Genomic DNA, 24344 nt, shown 5'->3' with positions numbered 1-24344 from the left:
ACTCCAATGACTTAAATGTCAAAATAGCGTTATCCCTTGGCATCCCATGACACAAACAATGCATAATATTTTGATCCATGGCGCAAAAGTCATAGATAAAGCATTATTACCAATTGGCTTGCATTCAGAAGAAGCTGCTGAAGCCAAGAATAAACATTTTCCAGGACAAACTGCAACTTTGATATTCTGTATCGGTTTTGCTTTTCTCTTATCCGTTGTTATCGAGTCTTAGGCCAAAACCTACCAATTGCAGCCATTCTCGAAAGAAACAATACATAATGCTATTATTACCTGCTGATTCCAACCTGAAGTTTCTAACTTTGAAAAATCGGAAGCAGAAGGAGATGAAGAATCCGATGAAGAACCCTGGCACTTGTCATCATTTGATTAATGCAAGTTATACTACCAGATCTTTCTGTGATTTCAAAAATGAATTTACGAGCACATAATGTTCCTACTTTTGTTATTAAAAAATTGTTTTTGATCCAATTGAACCCTACAAACTTTCTGAAATATTTTCAATTGTTCCCGAAAATGATGGTGATTCAATTTCGCTAGGAAATTTCATAAATGCTTGCGATCATGCCGAACGTATGGCCGTAGATCAACAAATAACTTTACTCACAATTCACATTAGAAATAGAGGAAAAGCTGCTCAATTGATAAATTCCAGAAACCCAGGAACTTATCAAGAGATCAGAGATTTATTAAATTCTCACTTTGGTGATACGCGAGATCTAACGTCACTAATTCAAGACCTTCAGAGAATAAAACAAGGAAATGGAGAAAATGCACTGACATTTTTCTCAAGACTACAAAGTCATAATGCAAAAATGTTATCTTGCATTCAAGCCTCAAACTTGACTCACGAACAAAAAATTGCACATTCAGTACTAATCGAGTCAATGATATTAAATACGTTATTGACAGGATTAGAACCCAAACTAGGCCACATTATATGAGCAAGTAACCCAACAACGATGTTAGAAGCATCAATCAGAATGAAACGTGAGATACAGCTCTCATACTTTGGAAATCAAAGATTAAATACACGTTTACCCCCAAATCAAAGTCAGAATAGACCAAGACAAATGGCAAATACCCAAAATAATTTTCAAAGAAATTATATGCAAAGCAAAAATTCAATAAGACCCATTGGAAATCAAAACCAAAGTCAAAGCTTTCAACAAGGTTTTCAAAGACCACAAAACTACCAACAATCATATATTCTAAAACCAAACTTCCAAGTACAACAACGTACACAAACTAATTTAACGAATCAATTTAGACAACAGAATTACGGTCAACCACAAAATAGGCCTACAGTAATTCAGAAAAATCTCCAAAATCCAATAAATAATAACATGAGAACCCATTATCTCGATTATAATGATTATAATGGCGATAATGTGTATGACCAAAACGAATATTTTTATAATGACAACAAATATCAAGATGAATACAGTTCGGAAAATAATTCATTTTATGATGAAAACAATTATTTTCAAAATCAATACGAAGAAGAACAATTCTATGAGGATTTTCACAATACCCTGTCTTTAGACAACCCTCCCATAGACAACCTTCCTATAGAGAACCCATGTATACGAAGCACCAATAGTCATTCAGACAATATCAATCCCCAATTACGACAAACCAGTATACAAACAAGCTATTAATAGACCCATCATGCGTTCCACAATTAATGCCAATAACCGAGAAATTTGCGGCAGTCATCAAAACGAATATCAGTCCCGTTCGAACAATGAACAAAGAACAATTATTCGTATAAGCCCGATTCTAAGCAATCTTTATTATATAAACAGTTTAAGCAACTTTAAAATACTAATTGATACCGGAGCAGGAATATCAATTTTCAAAAAGATTTAAAGAAAATATTCAAATAACCGGAGTAACTGAAGGAAAGGTAACAATTAATGAATCCGTATATTACCTTTTGGAAAAAATAGAGTTGAACACAAAGTTTATATTCACGATTTAGATATCAATTTTGACGGAATTTTAGGATGTGATTTTTTGGAACATTTTGAAGGAGTAGTAGATATAAAAGAACAAAAATTAAAATTAAATTATGGCACAAACCCGCTAAGAAAAGCAACAGAAATGATTGATGACCAAAAACCTGAAGAGAAACAAAACCAAATTAAGTCACTCTTAACCCTGAAACATCAACGGCTGAAATAAATGATATTTTTGAGTATGACCCTGATAATTATTTTTTCGAAAGTAAATATGACTATTACAAATACTTAGAAGATGAAATCCCCATCAATAACATAAAAATCGAACCAAGAGTAGAAAAAGTTTTTAAATTAAAATCGAAACTTAGAAAAACAGAAGCTATACTGTTAGCTGCTGAAAAAGAAAAAGTAAGACTTCCAAATGCTTTTGTAAAAATAAATGAAAAAGGAGAATTTTTAGTAACAGTTGTAAACGGAAACGCAATTGAAAAATCCATTGACTTCCCAGACTTACAATTCGAAAAATTTAATGAAAACGAAATTCAAAATGATTCCAGTGAAATTTTTCCAAATCGTTCAACAGAAATAAAAAGTTTGCTTCCTTTAGAACATTTAAACGAAGAAGAAAAAAATTAATTGAGAACCTTTGTTTAGAATTCTCAGACATATTTTATATAGAAGGAGATCCTTTAACATTCACGAGTGAAATAAAACATTCTGTAAATCTAAAAGAGAATGCCCAACCAGTCTCAACAAAATCTTATAGGTATACACACATTCATAAAAATGAAGTGAAAACTCAAATTTCAAAATTACTAGAACAAAACATAATACGACCATCAGTCTCACCTTAGTCAGCCCCAGTTTGGATAGTACCTAAAAACTTGAAGCATCTGGAAAACAGAAATGGCGCGTTGTAATCGATTATAGAAAATTGAATGGACTCACAGTAGATGATAAATACCCTCTACCAAATATCTCAGACCATTTAGACCAGTTAGGAAAGTGTCAATACTTTACCACACTTGACTTAGCATCAGGATTTCACCAAATTGAAATGGATCCTAAAGACAAAGAAAAAACTGCATTTTCCGTAGAAAATGGCCTTTACGAATTCCTGGGGATGCCAAAAGCTAAAATAAGATTTAATAGTAACTTACAGCATGAATCAAAAACTTATAATATAGGTGATAAAGTATATGTGAAAGAGTCCCAAATAACAAATAAGTTAGAAAATAAATTCAACGGACCTTTTGAAGTAATAGAAATTTTCAAAAACTCAGCATTACTGAGAAATCCTGAAACTAACCAAACAACAAAAGTCAATTTCGATAGACTGAAACCAAGTTTTGTTTCAGATCGAGAATGATTCTTCTACTGGCACTTACGATTCAAATAATCACAACACAACAAAAAAATATTTTTTGAATGTTTCCTACACTAAATTAGTCAATTTCTACTAATTTTGGGGTGATAAAAACGAAAATAACAATGAAAAATTTTTATTAGCTCTGGTTTTTGAGATACACAGTACTTAATCTTAAAGAGTAGTTATACTATACGTGAAAAGTGAAAGTACATAAAACAATATTGTTATGTTTCTTTTAGAATATTTTAAGTACAAAATTAATAATAAAACATTATTCTTAGTGTTTTGACAAATAAAAGAAGTTTGTACCACCAAATTTCAATTAAGTCCATCCGATTCATTGTAAGATCGCTGTCGTTTAGCTTGTCTTTTATAAAACACTTCTGGAGCATCCCTACACACAGACCAGCAGTAGTCTGCAAGCATTGCTTCATTCCAACGGCCCTGATATCTCTGTTCCATTAAGGCAATGTCTTGATGGAATCTTTCTCGATGTTCGTCACTCACAGCTCCACAGTTTTGTGGGAAGAAATTAAGATGAGAGTGAAGAAAATTAATTTTTAAGGACATGTTGTATCCAAGTTGGTGGTAAGCTTGAAGAAGCTCTTTAACCAATGCTGTGAAGTTATCATCTCTTTTGTTACCTAAAAACCCATGTACAACCCCCTTAAAGGCTTCCCAGGCTCTTTTTTCATTTCCTGTTAAAATCATGTCAAAAGCAGGATCATTTACGATTTTACGGATTTGAGGCCCAATAAAGATGCCTTCCTTGACTTTAGCATCACTCAACCTGGGAAACTTTGCTCTCAAGTACTTAAAAGCTTGTCCTTCCTGGTCCATGGCCTTCACAAAGTTTTTCATTAGTCCCAACTTAATATGTAATGGGGGAAGGAGAACATCCTTAGGATCTACAAGAGGCTCGTAAACTACATTTTTCTCATTAGGGTTTAGGTCTCGTGTAGGCCAGTTCATTTTTTTATAGTGAGATTTTCTATCCCGACTGTCCACAGACACAAAAAACAACAGTACTTGGTGAACCCTAATTGCATTCCTAGGAGTATAGCAATGACTTTCAGATCACCACAGATGTGCCACTTGTGTTGTTCATATTTGATTGATTGGAGAAGTGTTTTCATATTTATATACGTTTCCTTCATGTGAACTGCATGACCTATAGGAATAGAGGGTAGCTGATTTCCATTATGCAGAAGTACAGCTTTTAAGCTTAGTTTTGAAGAGTCTATAAACAGTCTCCATTCAGATGGAGTGTGATTCAAATTCAAGCAGTCTATCAAACCATTAACATCAGAACAAACTACGAGGTTTTCTTTTTTCTCAAAAAAAGGAAGCAAATCTTTTTGACGCTGTTTGTACTGAGATATTTTCACATCATGTTTTAGAAGATTCCACTGTTGTAGTCTTGACCCTAACAGCTCAGCCTTTTCCTTAGACAAGCGAAGATCTCTTATAAGGTCACTCAACTCTGCTTGACTAATTCTGTGCGGATCACTAGACCTATCGCTTACCTCAAAATCAGGGTCATAGGATGTAGAAGGATGGGTTGCTCCTTCTAAACAGTCTTCATCACCTTCCTCTAAAATTTCATAGTTTTGGGGTGGAGAAGGGACTGGCAAATTGTCTGAGTGTGGTACAGGCCGAAGAGCAGATGGGAGATTAGGGTATTTAACCGTTCCTCTTTTCTTCATAGATAAACCTTGCTTAATGGGAGGAGTTAAGCAGAAATAACAGTCGTCTGTATGATTGGTAGGCTCACGCCAAACCATAGGTACTGCAAAAGCCATTGCCCGTTTTTATTTTTCAGCCACTCTCGCAATATGACGGAACAAGAATTACAACATATATGAGGAGCCCATGATTTATCTTGGTCCCCAACTTTCACACCAAATAATGTTCATAGGCTGTCTTAACGATATGTGTCATTTTACGTTTCTGAGCCTTAAATGTTATTTCACAACATATATAGCAAAAGCTATCGACAGAATTCACACACTTTCGAGGCATTTCAGATCAGCACTTAAATTAATTTAAAAATCAACTTCACACGATAATTTCAATAGCAACCACGTGCGTACAATTGACAAACTCACATAGGTTATGTTTACTACTTAAGAACGGCTGATGAGAGGGGTGTTATGTAAACAAACATGTGTACCAACTGTTGGTGATGAAATATTTCATTTGTTGAAAACTCAATATACATATATATAATATAATGATACTATATCTTGAAAACAAGAGCTAATATATAATTTTTATGGTCACTTTCGGTTTTAACACGTGGAAATACATTAAAATCATCCAATTTCAACCCCGAAACAAAAACTTTGTTGTGTTGTGAATCAACGCCCAGTATATGCTAGTATCTGTTAACAACACTATAGGTATTTATTTTCATGAAACAGGAAGCATGAAAACATCAAATGAAAAATTGACTGTATTAGTTGTAAAAGATATGGCACCTGTAAAAGAAGCCATTGTTCACAATCAAAATATTTTAAGTAATCTCATTCACCTACTTGAAACAAACAATTTAGGAATGAAAACTTTCAGTTCAGAGATAAGCACACATATTAGCCTTTTAAATAAAGTAGCTGATTCAGTAGAATTAAAATATGAAGAGACGCAAATAGACGCGACTGATTACAATAAGAGTAATAAGCGATATAAACGAGGACTTTTAAATGGATGGCGAATATTTTAATGAATGTATTAACAAGATTTATAAAGACGAACACCAAATTGAAAATTAATAAAAAACCAAATTTCAGTCACAACCTCTGTAGTTAAAGAATTCAATACTACAATACGACAATTACAGGTTGATGAACAAGCGTTTAATGAATATATAATTCAATTTGAAGCTTGGATATATACGCTATCCTACAGAGTATCTTTAATAAACGCAAGGTTGAAAGCCATCCAAATTTGTGAACAACTTTTAGAAAGTTATGTATTTCTAGAAGATTATTTAAATGATATGCTGAACGCAATTACTTTTGCCAAACTTCATACCATTCACACATCAATTATAAAGCCAAACGATTTAGTTTCGTCCCTTCAGGAAATTGCTCAAACAATACAAAGAAACAATTTACCTTTACCAACAAGACTTTCTTCAATATCAAAATATCTAGACATAATTGAATTACAAGCTTTTCAAGCAGATTCAAGACTTGTCTTCAATTAGAGAACCTGAATTATATACTGTTCATAGATTGTACCCCATTCCAATTTTGGACAATCGAACAGGGTCACATTTTACCCACAAATAAGAAATTTATAGCAAAAGATGATGATTCAATGCTGTATGCTGCATTTGAGAATTTAAGTTCATGTAAAAACTTGAACTATAATCTTGATATATGTCAAAATGTAATTTCGTACCCAATTGATAGTAACGCAATGTGTGTGTTAGACCCGTTAGCTGTTATAATAAATTGCCAAAAACGTGAGGTTGCAACACGAATTATAAAAACTAATTCAATCTTGAAACTCCAAGATAATTGCAATGCTTTCATTGGAAACACAAGAGTGTATTCAAAAATACTTGCAAATGAACAAAATATAACTTATAAAAGTCATCCAATTTTAATATCATATCAATGTTACAAAGATGTACCAGAAAAAGAAAGCTTACCACATTTAAAACCTTTGAAATTGAGTAAATTGAATGTAGACAATCTCAATATTGCTCAACATAAATTAGATCAATATTCAGATCAGTTGGACCAAATTATAAATGAACCATTCGTAAACCGACATGTTTCATGGTTTACTATTTTCACAATTGTAATAATAATAGTACTTTACATATTTTTTAAATGTAGAAAAAGACGTTCTATGCAAATTGGTATGATGACATCAAGCAATGATGATCAACCACCTGGACCCAGAAGAACTTTCGCCTCATTACGAAGATTACTCCCAGCTCCAGGAAGAAGACCCAGTATCCACCTAGAGGAACCCATTGAGGAAGAAATTGAGTTAAGCTCAAATAAAACATTTGCTTGACTGAAAGTTGCAGCACCGCATCAACTTTCTTTTCAAGGGGGAAGTTGTTATATTAGAAAAATCAATGCACCCTTTGTCTAAGGATTGCACCATAATAAACAAACATTGCAACAGTCACTACGCAGTTACCCAGGAAATGACTCAGCATATTCAGCACATTCCCAAGGTTTTTCTAGAACATTCGAAGAAACGCATATCTACATCAGCAGTTCCTGATCCTATAAATATGGGAAAACAAGAGGACGCCGCATTCTTGAACACTTTCGCGACTATCCAAGTTCGTCGATATCTTGAATCATTATTTGTAACATTTAATTCTTTATTGTAAATAATTATGTTCAATAAAGTTTGTTTTTAAAAATATAAATTCAGTGTGAACCACATAACATTCATTAAAATATAAATAAATACTGTTTTTGTGATGTTTTGTACAGCAATACTTACTTACGTAGGGGTACGACAGCTGGTTAACGGAAAAACAGATTGTAAACAGAACACATTATTATTTGCTGAAAAACACTAAGTTTCTACTCAAATCGCAATATAAATAACTCAACCCAACAAAAAACTATAAAAATATTTTTTACCGGCTAGAAAGGTGAAATACCTCTATGTGGAAACGGCAGAAATTGTCGATAGTTTATTTTTTTTCGCTATTTGTTAATAAACAAATTGACTAGTCAGGTAATAAAGGACAGACTGAAAATTTCATCCCAAAAAGTTACTACGTAATATATCCACTGAAGAGTCCGATCAGAGTGAATAGACAGTAACTTGCCCTATTCATAAATTTTGCAAACAAATTGAATAATCAATGGAGAAAATGAAATTTTTAAAATTACCCATTTATCTTTGGTTAACATTTCAGAAAATAATCTCTCCTTTCTCAAAATCCAAAAAATTCACAACTTAGTGTTTTGAAAAATTGGTGAATTTTCAAGTTGTTTATCATCTCGTTTCTTGTAAAAAAGCTTTCAGTGGTCACATAATCGATCCTATTCGTGACTGACATTTTTGTAGGCGAGTTATCCTTTTCTGCTACTCAAACATTATAAAATGAAGTTTCTGTGTGACGAAATCTTCAGCGTGTTTATAACTTATAATTTGTTTTGCTTATTGATTATTCGGTTCAAGTCTTTTTCAATTCAAACAATTTTTTACTTATCAGGATAATAAAAGCTTCATGAATACCGAATTTCTACATAATTTTACAAGTGTAGTTACATGTTTTAATGAAAGTCTGTAGGTATCTAGGAGTCATATTCATGAAATTGAAATACACTTGCAAATCACTGCTGATGCCGAAAAATTTGAGAAATAATTAGCATATAAAAAACCAAATTTTCATTATAAGAGAGAGGCAAAAGACTTGGGATCATAAAATAAAGGGGATAAGGTGGGAGAAAAATGTATTCGTTTCTTAGGACTTAAGTATATATAGATGATGGTCAATATTTGAGAAAGTAAAACTTTTTAGGTCTGTACCAACTAATAACATGAAAATTATCAAGCATCGATCAGCACTCTTGATGAAAATGAACTATAGTCCCCCGTCTCCCAAAAATCTGAAAGAGAGCCAAGAAATGACGATGTCACCATTTTTTATGAAAAAAGTTCATATGAACACGAGTCCTAACTTGCGTCGTTTCCGAGTTACGGGGTGTCATACTTTTACTAAAATATTGTTTTTTCAATTATAACTCACAATTATTTTCGCCGATTTTGATTGAACCATATGGGTTTGATGAGTATATAACAAGTAGATTTTTTTCATGAAATTAGATTTGGAATTTCAATTCCAGTGACGTCGCGGAGAGTTACTTGATCGATATTTATAATATGGTAAAAATCATTATTCGCTACTGTTTTCGATAAGTTTGATATTATTCGAAATGACTAACCTCTATCGAGTCAGAGTCAGTGGCGTAGAAATGGGTATTAGGAATCATCTAAGTTTAAAAATGTATTTTGATATTCCTCGCCATTAGAAACTCTCTTTGGAATGAAACTCTTTTTGGATTGTAGATGAAAGACGTATTCAAACTGCCGAATACGTCTTTCATGTATTTTATTCGGAGAAAAGTATAAGTGATAATGAAAAGTAATTAAATCAGATGGTCAAAATGAGAACCTTGACTTGCAATAAAAGCATCAAGTCTGCGAGTGCCGCACAGATGCAAAAATTACTGGGGTGTATCTATGACATTAAAATGATGTCTAATTCTCTTTATCAAGTCATTTTCTTCGACAACTGGTGTCACATTAACAAGCGATTCATAATATTCCCAAAACAAGTCTTCCGGATGGTTCAAGTCTTGCGATTGAGGTCCCTCAAGACCTATTCACTGGTGAGCAAAAGTATCAGTAAGATTTTCATGAGCAGTTACTGAAATGAATACATCGTGCATACATTATATATTCGTGCATACATCACATATTTTGGTTGACTAGAAAAGGTAATTTCTTTAACATTTCTGGTAATGTGTCTTCTAGAAATTGTCTCGAGTCGAGGAGGAAATAAATGCGGCCATCTGATATGATTACCAAAAATACCCACCCAGACATTCACCAAAAATTCTCGCTGAGATCCACTTTCTATAGAGTAGCATGGGGATTCTCGTAGGCCCAAGAATGATTGTTATGATGACATCCCTCAAAAAACTTGCCTCATCTATGAATAAAAATTCAGAATGAAATTGGGAGTTTGTACAACTTTTAGAAGGAACCACTGACAAAATTTAGTCGTCAGGGACAGCCGAACTCCAAGTGTGTTCCGCGGAACAGACGATAATGCAACGACGTCAAGTTCCACAGTTTCAATGGCGAAAAAAATTAAGTATGATGAATCATATATCAGTTTCGGATTTGCTAATTTCAACGGCTCACCTCTCTGCATGATGAGTAGTAAACTGCTTTGTAATAGTTCCATGGCATCTGCCAAGTTGCACCGACATTTAAAAACTGTACATCCCGAGTATAAAGACAACAATAAGGAATTTTTGTACTTGATGAAGATCCATAGTAATTTCAAAAACTACACCTCACAATTCTCACCTCACAAATCATGAGGTGTAGTTTTGAAAAAAAAAAGAAAAAATAATCGATTTTAATAAATTAATGAATGTAGCCATTACTACGTGGTGGGAAATTATAATGAAGAAAAGAGAATTGAATGGCGGATATCTTTGAAAAACTGAACGAATTAAATTTATCATTATAAGGTGATCAGTCAGCAGTGTTCCAGGCCTGTGACAAAAAATAACTGCGTTCAAAAGAAAATTACTTTTCTGGATTATTTGCATTGGTAAGAGGGAAATAGAGAGCTGTAAGTCACCCAGTGAGTTCGTTAGTGATAACGACTCAGAAATGTTAAAGGATGATATATTGGAAGAATTGGTCCAATATCTCACTTCGACGCGCGCATATTTCAAGAAGTATTTTCCCGAAGAACACAATACAAAATGAAATGAAAATCTCTTTCAGGAATGTCATCAGACACAAGTATGGAGACACTGTTCAAAACGACGCCTCTCAACGATTTTTGGTGCAGAATCTGTGATGAATATCCAATGCTTGCCAAAATGGCTCTCAATATTCTTTTCCCGTACCCAACGACATATTTGTGCAAAATGGGATTCTTAAGAAATGCAGCCACTAAAACAAAATACCGCAATAGACTGGACACCGAACCTGATATGAGACTTCAACTGTCTTTTATCAAACATTAGTTAATTTTTTTTTAATATCTTTTATTATTATACATGTTATGTAAGTGAGTAATAAGTGACTGTTACAATGTATTTTTTTTAGGCTTATTAATAAAGAATACACTTTCAAAAACTATTGTTTTATTGTGGGGTTTTGTCAAGTATTTCGCTTTCCAGAAGGGTTCCGTCACCAAAAATGTTTGAGAATCACTGGTCTATGAAAATCTCGCGGTAATAGTGCCTTGCACCCGTTGGTTGTGGAATGGATACAATAAATTTGTATGCAAAACCTTCCGAACACTTAGATTACTGACATTGAACTGTGTAGCTAATTTTCGGGTACTTTCTGAAGAAATGGCGTCAAATTGAGGATTGCTTCCTCTAATTTTGGCTTCGTTATTGTCCTTAGTCCACCAGGATGCTCACCCTCTTTTGTTAAAGATCCAGTTTCGCGCAGTCTGGCGTGTGATCTGATGAAAGTTCTTTCTGCTGGAATATATCTATTTGGAAATTTTTCTCAGTAGAATCGACGCGATAACATTGATAGTGTTTGCACGCTTAAACAATCTAATGATACAACTTGTCACCTACTCTCAAAAACTGTCACAATACTAGTTACTCCTACTGTGGTTAACAATCTTATCGTTGGTATTGTTTAAAATCTAGAAATGACCAAGAATATCATACATAATTATTGTCATTTCGGTAGTCGTGTCGTAAGTTATTTAAAACTTGCTGGGTTTGACAGGTAATCTAATCAAAAGTGAATAATTTTTATCCCTCATTTTAATATGTATTCAATCTCTACTTCGATTTGAAAATGTTTTAAAAATGTTTCTATAAAAAAACATTTTTTGAAAGAAGCTTTTATTCCTTTCATAGTTTGATCTAGGCTATTCTGTGAGTTAAGAGGCTTGTCACGGTACAGAATACGAAAGATTTTGATTATGTTACAGACTTACCTGGATCAAACAATTGATGAAATACTTTTCTCAATTTAGTGAAAAAAAGCCTCTTGTTAGAACTAACAAGCACAGTCAGTTTCAGTGAAGTCGGCAAAAAGACTTTTGAGTTATTTATGAAAGAACAATATATTCAGTTAAACTTTGACACACCGTAACTAGGAAAAGAGTTAGAACACACGTTCATAAAAACCTTTTTTTCATGAAATATGACAAGTAAATCATCACTTGAAATTAATGACATCATTCAAGATCCACCCTGTAAAAATGACTACTACTAGAACACAGAGATATTGTATATTATAATAGATGCATAAATAATACTGAAGTTATTGATTTTTATACTCGTATATTCTCTATGAAAGGTAAATCAGATATATAAAAAAAATGTTGCTGAATCAATATATTGTTTCCATCATCAGGGATATGTTTCTCATTCGACAACAAAATTTATAAATAAACGTTTTGAACACCAATGGGTGCTGCAATTTCTCCAATTTTAGCTGCATACGTTATGGATGACCTATTAGACACAGTATTACCTGTTTTATCCTTCAAACCCCATTCCATAAAAAATACGTTGATGATATCATCATTTCATTGGCAATGGATTGCACTGAAGAGATTCTTGACACGTTTGTTTGAAGGTGATTGACAATGTTTCATGATGAATTTCACTAGACAATGGTAGTCCGAAATAGTGAAATTCAGATTCTTGACACATTCAACAGCTATGATCCGTACATTCAATTCACTATGGAAACAGAAGACACTGACCACTCCGTGCCTTTCCTTGACACAAGGTTCATACGAACCACCAATAACAATATTCTGATAGATTGGTACAGAAAACCTTGTAGCTCAGAAAGATATATGAACTACTGGTCTGGTTTTTTCAACTAGACTGTTTGTCTAGTTGAAAAAACCAGACATCACCAGAAGATGGCAAATGAGACTTTGCCGAAACGTTGTGAAAATAATCCTTATGGGGAGAAAATACACAGAACACGGAGCGAAACCCGAGAAAACAGCTCATCATATATATATATATATATATATATATATATATATATATATATATATATATATATATATATAGAGAGAGAGAGAGAGAGAGAGAGAGGTAGTCTTTGCTGACTAGTTACGAACAATTCCTTGGAGTTATTTGGGATAGCAGCGAAGCGCAAGTGTACTCTTAAAACATTATATTTCCAATATTTCGACAATGGTTATTGTCATCATCAGGGAGCTTAGATGATAGATTTTGAATTAATACAGAACTTAAGTTAACAGACGGATACTTACAATGTTAGTGAGATTGGTCGCAATTGAGTTGAGTTAAAATTAAAATATGAACGTTGTGATCATGATAAAAACACGTAACAACTGTAAAATTACAAGACATATGGAGTAAGTGAAAGCTACAATATACAGGGTGTCCCTGGACTTCCTCTTTTCCTCTCGGGAATGTATAGATGGGGTCAAAATATCACCAGTACTTCATATAACTTTTTTTCCTAAAAGTCTTCGTAACCAAGTTACGGGCCCTCGAAGTTACAAAATGAAAAATGTTTTTCTTTGATAACTTTTCAAGTGAATATTCAAAATCATCCAAATTTTGGTAATTGACTAAACAAATGAATTCCGTCGATGAGCTTTCATGCAGGAGTCAGTTGTTTTGCTACAAAGTCAGGAACGGACTACCCCCGATGGTCCACACCCAAAACTTTGAAATGACAGATATTTTTCAATATTTTTCAACAAAATGAGGTTACTTGGACAATTTTATGAATAAAAGTACTCATGTGGAAAGTCGATCGGAGCAACGAGTCTTGATAAAAATGTAGTTCTACTCGACGACATCAAACCCGCTCGTCCACCATTATTTGAAATGAATAATTATCAAAGCAGAAATAATAATGATAACGTTAATTCAACAACATTTATAACAGAAATAATACAAAGTATGCTGAAATGAAGTCGTAAACAAAAAGTACAATACCTATATGGAAGTTTAAGTCACAATTGTGATAGCAGATATTTTTTCAAAAGAAATATCAAGTTCTGTAGATTCGTGGTGTTTTTAAACTAACAAGCTACTCTACTATGAAATATCGAATTCATTCCATATTTTGTATGTACATAATACGTGTGGAATAATCACGTTTCGTGTTGATCAGTTATCTGAATATCATGAAACTCAACATTCGAATGTTTCAATTCTTCTTCACAGCTAAACTGTTGAGGAGTTTCACTGATAATTATAATTTTATGGGAGAAAACGCACATCGGAAAAAATATTTACTATACTAATAAAAAGCAAACGAATGAACTACAAAAACGGCTGCACATGATCAGGTGAAAAATATCCAGGGAATAATTATGTTCCATTTCTTTCACAGATGTTGACAAAAAAACCTTTTAGAAAGTTTTGATAAAAAATGAGAAACTGGAATGCGATTTTGTTTTGTTGAGTGGTGCGTTGTCATATGACTATCATTGTATTGTCAATATTCTATAGGATATTTTGAATTTTTTTGATATGGCCGAACAGTTTACATTCAATGAATATGCAGATATGCATGTATTTTATGGACGAGCATTTTGTAATGCTGCAGAAGCTCGTCGTCTGTATTCCGAGCATTTTCCCAATCGAACGGTACCGTCAAGAGAAACATTCGAGCGTGTCGATCGCAGCTTGAGGGAGACAGGTATGTAATAATTGATAATTAATTTGAGCACGTTGTTTTATTTCGATATTATTGTAGGTACAGTTTTGCCAAAACGAGGTGGTGAGGGCGCTCCTAGGACTGTACGTACCGTTGTATTGGAGGAAAATATTTTGGAAGCCGTCGCTGATGATCCTTCAATGAGCATCAGAAATCTATCAGAACAGTTCCATACATCAAAGTCCACTATTCATAGAATAATTAGGGAACAACTGCTCCACCCATTTCACATCCAGAAGGTACATGCCATGACACCTCAAGATTTTCCAGCACGACTGGAATATGCCAATTGGTTCATGGATAGGCAAAGAGAGGATATGACTTTTATTAATCGAGTTTTATTCACTGATGAAGCAGGTTTCAGTAGAGATGGAGTTATCAACTCTCATAATCTCCATATATGGGCCGAAGAAAATCCCCATGGGATATTGCAAACCAAACACCAACGGAAATTCAACGTGAATGTTTGGGCTGGTATCATAGGAAACCATCTTATAGGACCATTCGTTCTACAGGACCGATTGAATGGAGAACGTTATTTGGAGTTCATTCAGAACGATTTGAATGGACTTTTGGAACATGTTCTATTGCAAACCCGAAGAGATATGTGGTTTATGCATGATGGCGCTCCTCCTCATTTTAGTTTGATTGTGCGTGACCATCTGAACCATATTTTCCACAATAGATGGATTGGTAGAGGTGGGCCATATTCATGGCCATCGCGGTCTCCGGATTTAAATCCATTGGATTTCTTTCTGTGGGGGCATCTAAAAAGCCTTGTTTACGCTACACCTATTCACACAAGAGATGCATTGTTGAATAGAATAACATTACATTGTGAAGCCATACGAAACGACCCTGGAATGCTATTTCAAGTACAGAGAGGGTGTCTTCGCAGACTAAGAAAATGTATAGAGAGAGAAGGTGGTCATATCGAGCAGTTTCTGTAGAGGATTTTTCATTTCTGTTTGCTCCTGAGGCTCTTGAGTTTCGTTAGTTAAACGTGTTTGCATTATAAAAATTCGTTATGAACATTTTACCTATCATTTCCATTTTCCTTAAAAACTAATATTTTCGAATAATGGTAGACATCTCAGGATAAATGTTGTTGAATTAACGTTATCATTATTATTTCTGCTTTGATAATTATTCATTTCAAATAATGGTGGACGAGCGGGTTTGATGTCGTCGGGTGAAACTACATTTTTATCAAGACTCGTTGCTCCGATCGACTTTCCACACGAGTAATTTGTTGAAAAATATTGAAAAATATCTGTCATTTCAAAGTTTTGGGGTGTGGACCATCGGGGGTAGTCCGTTCCTGACTTTGTAGAAAAACAACTGACTCCTGCATGAAAGCTCATCGAAGGAATTCATTTGTTTAGTCAATTACCAAAATTTGGATGATTTTGAATAATCACTTGAAAAGTTATCAAAGAAAAACATTTTTCATTTTGTTACTTCGAGGGCCCGTTACTTGGCAACGAAGGATTTTAGGAAAAAAAGTTATATGAAGTACTGGTGATATTTTGACCCCATCTATACATTCCCGAGAGGAAAAGAGGAAGTCCAGGGACACCCTGTATATACGTTAAATGAGGAATATTCATAATTTTTTTTTTAATTTGAGAATGAACGTGGTGATCTTAGGTTAGAAACACATCACTTGTCAATTTATTAAATTTTGAAGAAGAAGTAGACTTGGCATTTGCCGCTGGTGCAATTAATCAAAGAGTTACAGTTGCCTCCAGAAGAAAGAGTTTTGTTGTATAATTTTTGTTAATAGGTTGATAAATGAATTTAAGTAATGTCAAATGAGTTGTCAAAGACAACTCATGCCAAGAACACGAAGCGAAACCCGAGAAAATAGCTCATCATACTTTATCCGTGAGAATCTTCGAGTTAACATATATATATATATATATATATATATATATATATATATATATATATATATATATATATATATACATATATATATATTACCTGAAAGGCAAGAGTGAAAAATTAGTTCCTTCCAAATCTCCTTCACACATTGGGCATTTTTCAGGCAACGAAAAACAAATATTTTTGGACCACAGTGTTGAAAGCAAAGTATTCCAGGATCCATCATTCTGAAAGATCTGAAACAAATCGAACATTTCACAAAATGAAAAACAAAGTGATTGTTGCAAAAGAGAAAAAAGTCCGATTGCATTATGTCATTATCTTGATAAATATGAACCCTCTATTAACCTAATATTGATCAATATCTTCTCTTTTGTTGAAACTAAATGAGAAATACTATTTCTGTGGTTCAGCTTGAGTTGAGAATAAGTAATAACCAATTTATTCGAGAATTGATTATATTCTAGTGCTGAAACCACTTGATTCATTTAATGTTAGTGTTTGAAGTACAATCTGAATTTGAAAAAGTGATTTTCGTGTATTTCAATGTTCATATGGAAGTAGTTGTTTCTGAAAGGTTTTTCTTTCAGTTTGTATCTGAAAAAACATCTTTATATGCTTCACATATCTTTCAAAAGAAGAGAAGTAGAGAGCTTTTCACGAAAAACTAATCTCTCCTGAAAATATCTCCTTTTCAACTTTAAAGGATTCATATCTTGGAGAAATTTTTACATAAAAATCAAGAAGAAAACTTTCATCAAGTAAATACTCTTATTTACATGTTTAACAATACAAACTTCAAAGTTTTTTCTAATTCAAAACAGAATAATTTTTTTAATTCAAATTTAAAAGAATATATTTTTAGGAGAGATCAATTTTTTAAAGGCTTCGTGACAAAAATTAGTAGTTTTATGAATGGATTGTAATAACATCCTGACATCGGATGTCCACTATTGAGGATGGCAGTGTTCCATGTAAGTGAAATTTTACCTCTTTTATATACAATACTAGTACTACTGTTTCGATGTTTTGACATAATCAGAATCAACGAACTTAGGCGTGCGCAGCGTTATAGAACAGTGCTTTCAAAAAAAAATTCTATAGCGCCATCTAGTGGTGAGTTACAGAAAAATTGATAGCCTAAAAACCTTCTCTATGAAAAATTACTCATACATGTCGAATTTCATCACGATTGGTTGAGCGATGTAGAAGTTTATCACTTACCAACCAACCAGCAAACATCCATTTTTATATATTAGATTGCGTAGCAATTATGCGAATGACCTCTTATTCAATACTCGGAGTACGAATTGAATTAGAAATTTTTGTATAACTCAATATTCATAAAAAATTAGTTGTTTAAAAAGTATTTTTTCTTTCATTTAATTCAATGTTTATATGAAAGTAGTTGTTTTGAAAGGGCATTTTTCTCTCAGTTTGTGTCTGAATGTTACTTCTTTGCATGATCTACATATGAAGAGTTTATTCTCTCGAACATTTTTACATTTTTGTATAAAGATGGAGAAGTTGAAAGCCAAAACCTTTCTTTCCCAAATATTTATAATGTTTTCATATGGAATGTCGAACTAGCTCAATCTTAACTTCCTGTGATCAATGTCGAATTTGTCTAATTTGTGTGATTGATGCTCATTATTCATTAGATTATTTCATCGTACTCCACCTGTGACCTATAATTTGCTATTCGATGAAAACCACCGTATATGTGATCCAAATATTCCTATACAAAAAAATTAGGATTAGAAGATGAGGGTCCGAAATCGGCTCTAATCAACTACAACATTGTCTAGCATCTATACCAGCTTTCGACACAGTCAAATGACAAAATGGTCATCATGAAAACTGAACTGATACAAATAATTTAATTGAAAATGATCTCACAAATAAACAAAATATAATAAAAAAATATTTTACGAGCACTGCAATAGATAATATAAAAATCATGAAAAATGAGAAATAAAACTTCCTATGTTTTTGTAGCACTTGTATTTGCAACTAACGTTACTGCAGTTTCGTCCTATGGAGAGGTTTTCAAACGGTTTATTATATTTGTTCGAAAATGTCCTTGTAGGGCGAAACTGCAGTAAAGTTAGTTACAAAAACAAGTGGTAAAAAACAGGAAGATGATCTTCCACCACGTAGTTACGGCTACATCCATCAAACAAATCGAACAAAATTACATAATATTAAAAAAAAAATTGAAAAAGTGTAACTAACTGATTGCTATAGAGAAGAATGCTTTCACAAAATTTTCTCAAAATTCAACTGAAAGTTTTGTGAATCCAGTTTATAATCAGTATCAGTATGAGTTTTCATTCAATGAAATTTAAGATGATTTGAAACTACACTAATGACAAAAATCAATCATTCATGATATGAATATATATTTTATAGATACTATTATAATATTTCCCCGAAAATCTATGATTAATTAACGACTGAATATGTTTCAGGTACCTATTATACCGTCGCCACCAATAAGAATTTCCTCCATACGTTCTTTTTTTGAATCAATACAACTCATTCATTAAAACAATTACCTGCAACTCATCATTGTCTACTATCTGATATGTAAATTTGATTTATGGCAATGATAAAAACCAAATTATTATGGAAACATGAAAGGTTATTTGAGGAATACAGATTTTATGTTATATTTTTCGAAGACATTGTGGTTAGAATTAGTAATACGTAAAGCAGTCAATCTTCAGGAGTTTTCAGAAACAGCTCCGAATTCAAAGATTCAATTTTTTTTCATATTTTAAATCAGAAACCTGATGAACTGAAAAATTGGAGCTTCAGGCTTCTTCATGTAGTTGACATTTTGCACTTTGTCGAAATCCGTCACAAAGACGAAATCATTATTTGCAAGTTTCCAATTCCAAACGAACTTGAATTTTCCTTCGATTTTTTTTCAACGCAAATTGACATACACACTCTACTACTCCATTATATACTGTATATAGGTATCACTGTGTTGAAACAATATGCATTTTCATAATAATAAGGCATGTTTTGATAGAAATGTTAGATTCAAAGAGAACCATTAAATTAGTATAGACGAAGTAACTGATATAGTAATTCTTAAAGCTATCGGCGAAGTCAAAGGCCAAAAAAAACCAATACAAAGAAATAGTGCCGCTACGAATTAGTCCACGTGGACTGAAGAATTGGCTGTTCGAATTTGATAATTTTTACTAACCGAGTTTTATGATTGGCTGAAGAGTCATAAAATTAAATTTGAAGTCATGTTACGGTGACCAATAGAATGTGAGGATGGTTAGAAGAGTCGTGTTGTCAATGTTCAGGTCAGGAAGTGATCGCGATTTCAGTGTTGAAATTCGATATTGGTGAAGTTATAATTACTTAAAATTTTTGTTATTTGTTTAAAATGTGGCATCCTTAGACAAGTACTAATAGTAATAACGAGTATGATAACAATGCAGACTTTTTCCTTTTTCCTCCAATAGCGCTGGTGAACAATGCGAAAAAGAGATACCAGTGAATAAGATTCGGATGCATTTGAATATTGAAACACAGAGAGTATGTTTCAATGTATACAAGAATCTACATATCAAGTTTGGTTTCGAGGGAAAAAAATATTACAAGCAACATCAGATTTGACCGAAATTCCTTTCTCAACTGTAGGTAAAATAGTTAAAAACAAACCTTATGAACGCAAGACGCGAATTGATGCGGGATTACTGAAACATATAGATGTTCCTCTAATAAAATCATTAAAAAAACAATATACGACTGTTACAAAAGCAATGAGATTCCTACAATTGAAAGAGTGGACTGATGGTTCGAGAATGTGAACGCGAATAATCATTGTGCATTGCGGAGGAAGTAAAGGATGGGTTCCGAATTCTTTGAAATTATGTGGAAAAAACTTGAGGACTGCATATTTACTATCATAAGAAAATGGAAGCTAATATTTTTGAGAAATGGTTCGAAAACACATTGATTCCAAATTTGGATGCGAATAGTGTAATAGTTCTTGACAACGCTTTCTATCATTCGCGACAGTTCATCAAAGTACCGAATAAAAATTCGAGGAAAGATGAAATACATAGTTTTTTAATGGATATTTTGGATGTATTTTGAAGATAATTATACCAAAAACCAACTACTTGAAGTTTTACAGACAAAAACATTCGAAAAAGTGTATGCCTTGAGAGTATTGCTGAAAGGTATGGACACACCATATTCAGACTTCCCCCCTATTTTTGTGTTTTCAATCCCATCGAGTTGATTTGGAGAAAATTGAAACAAAGCATCAGGCGTAAAAATAATTTTCCAAAATTTGATAAGAATATGATAGAGCTAGTTGAAGAAGTATTTAATATTACCGAAGAAAACATGCAGAAAAGGATTAAAAAAGTAATTTCAGTTGAAAAAGACTATATGGAGATTGGACACTTCCATATCAATGTTGGAAATAAATTCATTATTGATATAAATGACGAAAGTGATAGTGAAAAGGAGAATATGGAAGAGGAATTATCAGAAGCTTTCGAAAAAAGTTACTAAAGTGTTTTTGAAGCGATCTATTGTATATATATATATATATATATTGTAATAAATCTGAAGCCGGCCCTGACCGACGCATGACGCATGACGGAATACCGCGAAAGAGCGGGAAGGATGCGGATGACTCCCGAAATCCGCAGATGGATCCGGAACGTTCGTTGACAATATAAAAACGTCGCTAATCGTCCCGAAGAGTAGTCTGTACCAAGAAAGCGAATCGAGCGGTTAACAAACGGTGAAGATAAATTAAGCGTTAGTTACTGAGTGGTGTAAATAAATTAGTTGTGATAGTGAAGTATTGTTAAAATAAATTTGTTTAAGACAGTCAATTCTTTAATTCGTTATAATTGGTGATCAGAAGTGGATTTTTAAAATAAATTTGTGAGCGCTTGGTGGACAATTTTTGTATTACGGTGAAATTGACTATAAAACTTTCGCACTTTCGCGCAGATAGACTGGTGATTCATTGTGTTTCGCGAAGCGGACAGTACCGGACGACGGAAATATAAACTGATAGACCTTTCTCGCGAAAAATAGACTTGTGAAAATAAATAAGTGTTTCGGACTCCATTAAATAAGTGGACATATTCAGTTTTGAGTAAAATAGATAGTAAGAGATAAAATGTGTTCAAGAAAAGTGCGCCTACTGGACTTGAAAGTCGCCGAATTGAAGCAAGAATTGGAGGAGAGGGAACTAGATTCTTCCGGAAAAAAATCAGTACTCCAGAAGAGACTATGGGACAACTTGATTGAATCAGGAGAAGATCCCGAAACATATTTATTCGAAGTTTCTGGGGGTGATTGGAGTTCAATAATGAACAAACTCGAGGAGAACACCAAATCGCTGAAAGATGAACTTCTGGAAAATTCGAAGTGCTTGAAGGAAGAACTTCTAGAAAATGCAGAAGGCTTGAAGAAAGAGCTTTGTAGTGTGGCAAGCCTACTCGAAGAAAGGATAGGAACCATCGAGACAGAGATAGACAAAATCAGAGAGGAAATCAAAGGGGAGATCAAAGATGAAATCGGAGCAGAAATGAAGAAAATGGGAAAACAGTTAGGCAATGAAATCAAAGGCGAATTCGAGGCAGAAATTAGCAATATGAAAAAAACAATTAGCAAGTTGCAAAACCAAATTGTTAATTCTGCCCACCCCACAGAAACGGTTACTGAAAACTCAATTCCGGAACTGAAAGATGTCAAACTCAGTTCTGAACCAGGAAAGCTTTCCATGAAGCCGCCCCAGTTCGACGGAAAAACTCCTTGGGCAAATTACCGCCGACAATTTGAAGCTGCGGCCAGAGCGAATGGATGGAATGCAGGAGAAAAGGCGGTAGCATTAACATTGGCATTGCGTGGAGAAGCAACGAATATCCTGCAAACCCTCACGGCCCAGGAACAGGAAGACTATGACCAACTTGTAAAGCATCTTGAACTGCGGTATGGACAGGCCCACCTAGAGCACGTTTACCATTCACAGCTCAAGAACCGCTGCCGGAAATCAGGAGAATCCCTACAGGAGTTTGAAGCCGACATAGCTCGATTGGTCCGTCTGGCGTATCCTGCTACACCCGAAAATGTAATGGAGCGGTTAGCAGTTCAAGCATTCTTGGATGGACTTCGCGACCAAGAAACAAGACAGGCCTTGACGCTAGCTCATCCCGAACATCTCGTGGATGCACTGGCAAGCGCTCTGGAGTTTGAGGCTGCAAAACAATCCTGCAAGAGCCAGAGCAAAGTTCGAGCTATCGAGGAGGATGGACAAGTGCCTGCAGATATTGAGGCCACCATCAGAAAAGTAATGAAAGAAGTTTTGCCTGAGAGGAAAAATATAAGATGCTGGAACTGTGGGAAAATTGGACATGTGCGTAGCAAATGTCCAGCTTTCAAAGAATCGACATCAAATCAGGAAAAACTAGAGGGGGTCGATGAGAAGGGGCAATCGTCGACCTGTACCCAGCAAGCCCCCGTAAAAAACGCATATGTTGCCGTTCTCCAACGACAAGACAAAGGTGTTTTCGTAGACGGCCTCATCAACAACGAGCCTTGCACCATGCTGCTAGATACAGGTGCGACGAGAACCATTCTTGGGCCAACCTTTGCCAAAACACCGGCAAAAGTTGAACCGTCAAGCTGGAAGTTACGCACTGCAACAGGGGAGCCAGCCAATGTACTTGGAGAACTACCCATTGAATTGGTGTTGGGCAGCACAAAATTGAAACATCGTGCATTGGTGGCGGACATCGAGGACGATGCGATCATTGGAATGGACATAATGAATTCCAGAGGGTTCGAGCTGAATTTTCAAGACGGCGTCTTACGTGTCGGCGGAGAAGAGCTGATGCTTCATGGAAGAAGCGAAGAGACGATTAGAGTCCTGTTGGCCGAAGACGTGTGCGTACCTGAGAGGGCTGAAACCATACTAGAAGCTCGCTTGGACGGTGGTGCGAGCAGCTAGAATGTGGTAATGTTCGAGCCCAAGATACATGACGAGAAAATTGGACGGGGAATTGCACTGGGGAAGACTCTGTTGCGTGTTGATAAAGTTGTGCCGGTCAGGGTCATGAATGTCAACTACTTTCCCGTGACCTTGAAGAAAGGAACCATGCTGGGGCACTGTTCGTCCATTTCCTCTGTCATACGGAGTGTACGCAGTTCAGTTAGCCAAGCCAACAACTTGCCTAAAGAGTTGGAGAAGTTAATTGACATTTCCTCCAAAGACATAACATCAACTCACCGATCTAAATTGAGGGAGTTAGTCAAGAGGTACCAGGAAATCTTCGATATTGGAGAAGGAAAAGGCGGCAGAACGAATGTGGTTCAGCATAGAATCGACACTGGGAATGCCCGACCAATCCGGCAATCGGCTAGAAGACTCCCTCTTGCCAAGAGAGAAGAGGCAGACAAGATAGTCAGCGATATGGGAAAAGAAGGAGTCATCGAACCTTCTGACAGCCCCTGGTCTTCCCCAGTCGTGTTAGTGAAGAAGAAGAAGGACGGCTCGACAAGGTTCTGCGTGGATTATCGCCAACTAAATCACGTGACAAAGAAAGACAGCTACCCTCTTCCAAGAATCGACGACACCCTAGACACGCTAGCCGGCTCCACAATTTTCTCGACCTTGGATC

The 24344-nt window shown here is 34.6% G+C and overlaps 2 protein-coding genes across 10 annotated transcripts in view; both read right to left on the bottom strand.

Annotated features, from left to right (window-relative positions):
- LOC111515066 (serine incorporator TMS1) overlaps window positions 1-24344 on the bottom strand; it is a 275478-nt gene that overhangs the window by 199106 nt on the left and 52028 nt on the right. The gene's annotated exons all lie outside the window — the stretch shown is intronic.
- The window catches only part of LOC141482883 (MKRN2 opposite strand protein-like), a 54007-nt gene that overhangs the window by 12781 nt on the left and 16882 nt on the right, over window positions 1-24344 (bottom strand). For both annotated transcript variants that reach the window (XM_074176822.1, XM_074176819.1), the window contains exon 3: window positions 16768-16904. In XM_074176822.1, coding sequence (XP_074032923.1) covers window positions 16768-16904 — 137 coding nt within the window. The remainder of the gene's footprint in view (window positions 1-16767; window positions 16905-24344) is intronic.

The sequence above is a fragment of the Leptinotarsa decemlineata genome, unplaced genomic scaffold (assembly GCF_025532065.1).
Source record: "Leptinotarsa decemlineata unplaced genomic scaffold, Ldec_3_MD MMD2_P_RNA_scaffold_14, whole genome shotgun sequence".
Taxonomy (NCBI): Eukaryota; Metazoa; Arthropoda; class Insecta; order Coleoptera; family Chrysomelidae; genus Leptinotarsa; species Leptinotarsa decemlineata.
This window is presented reverse-complemented; position numbering and strand designations above follow the sequence as displayed.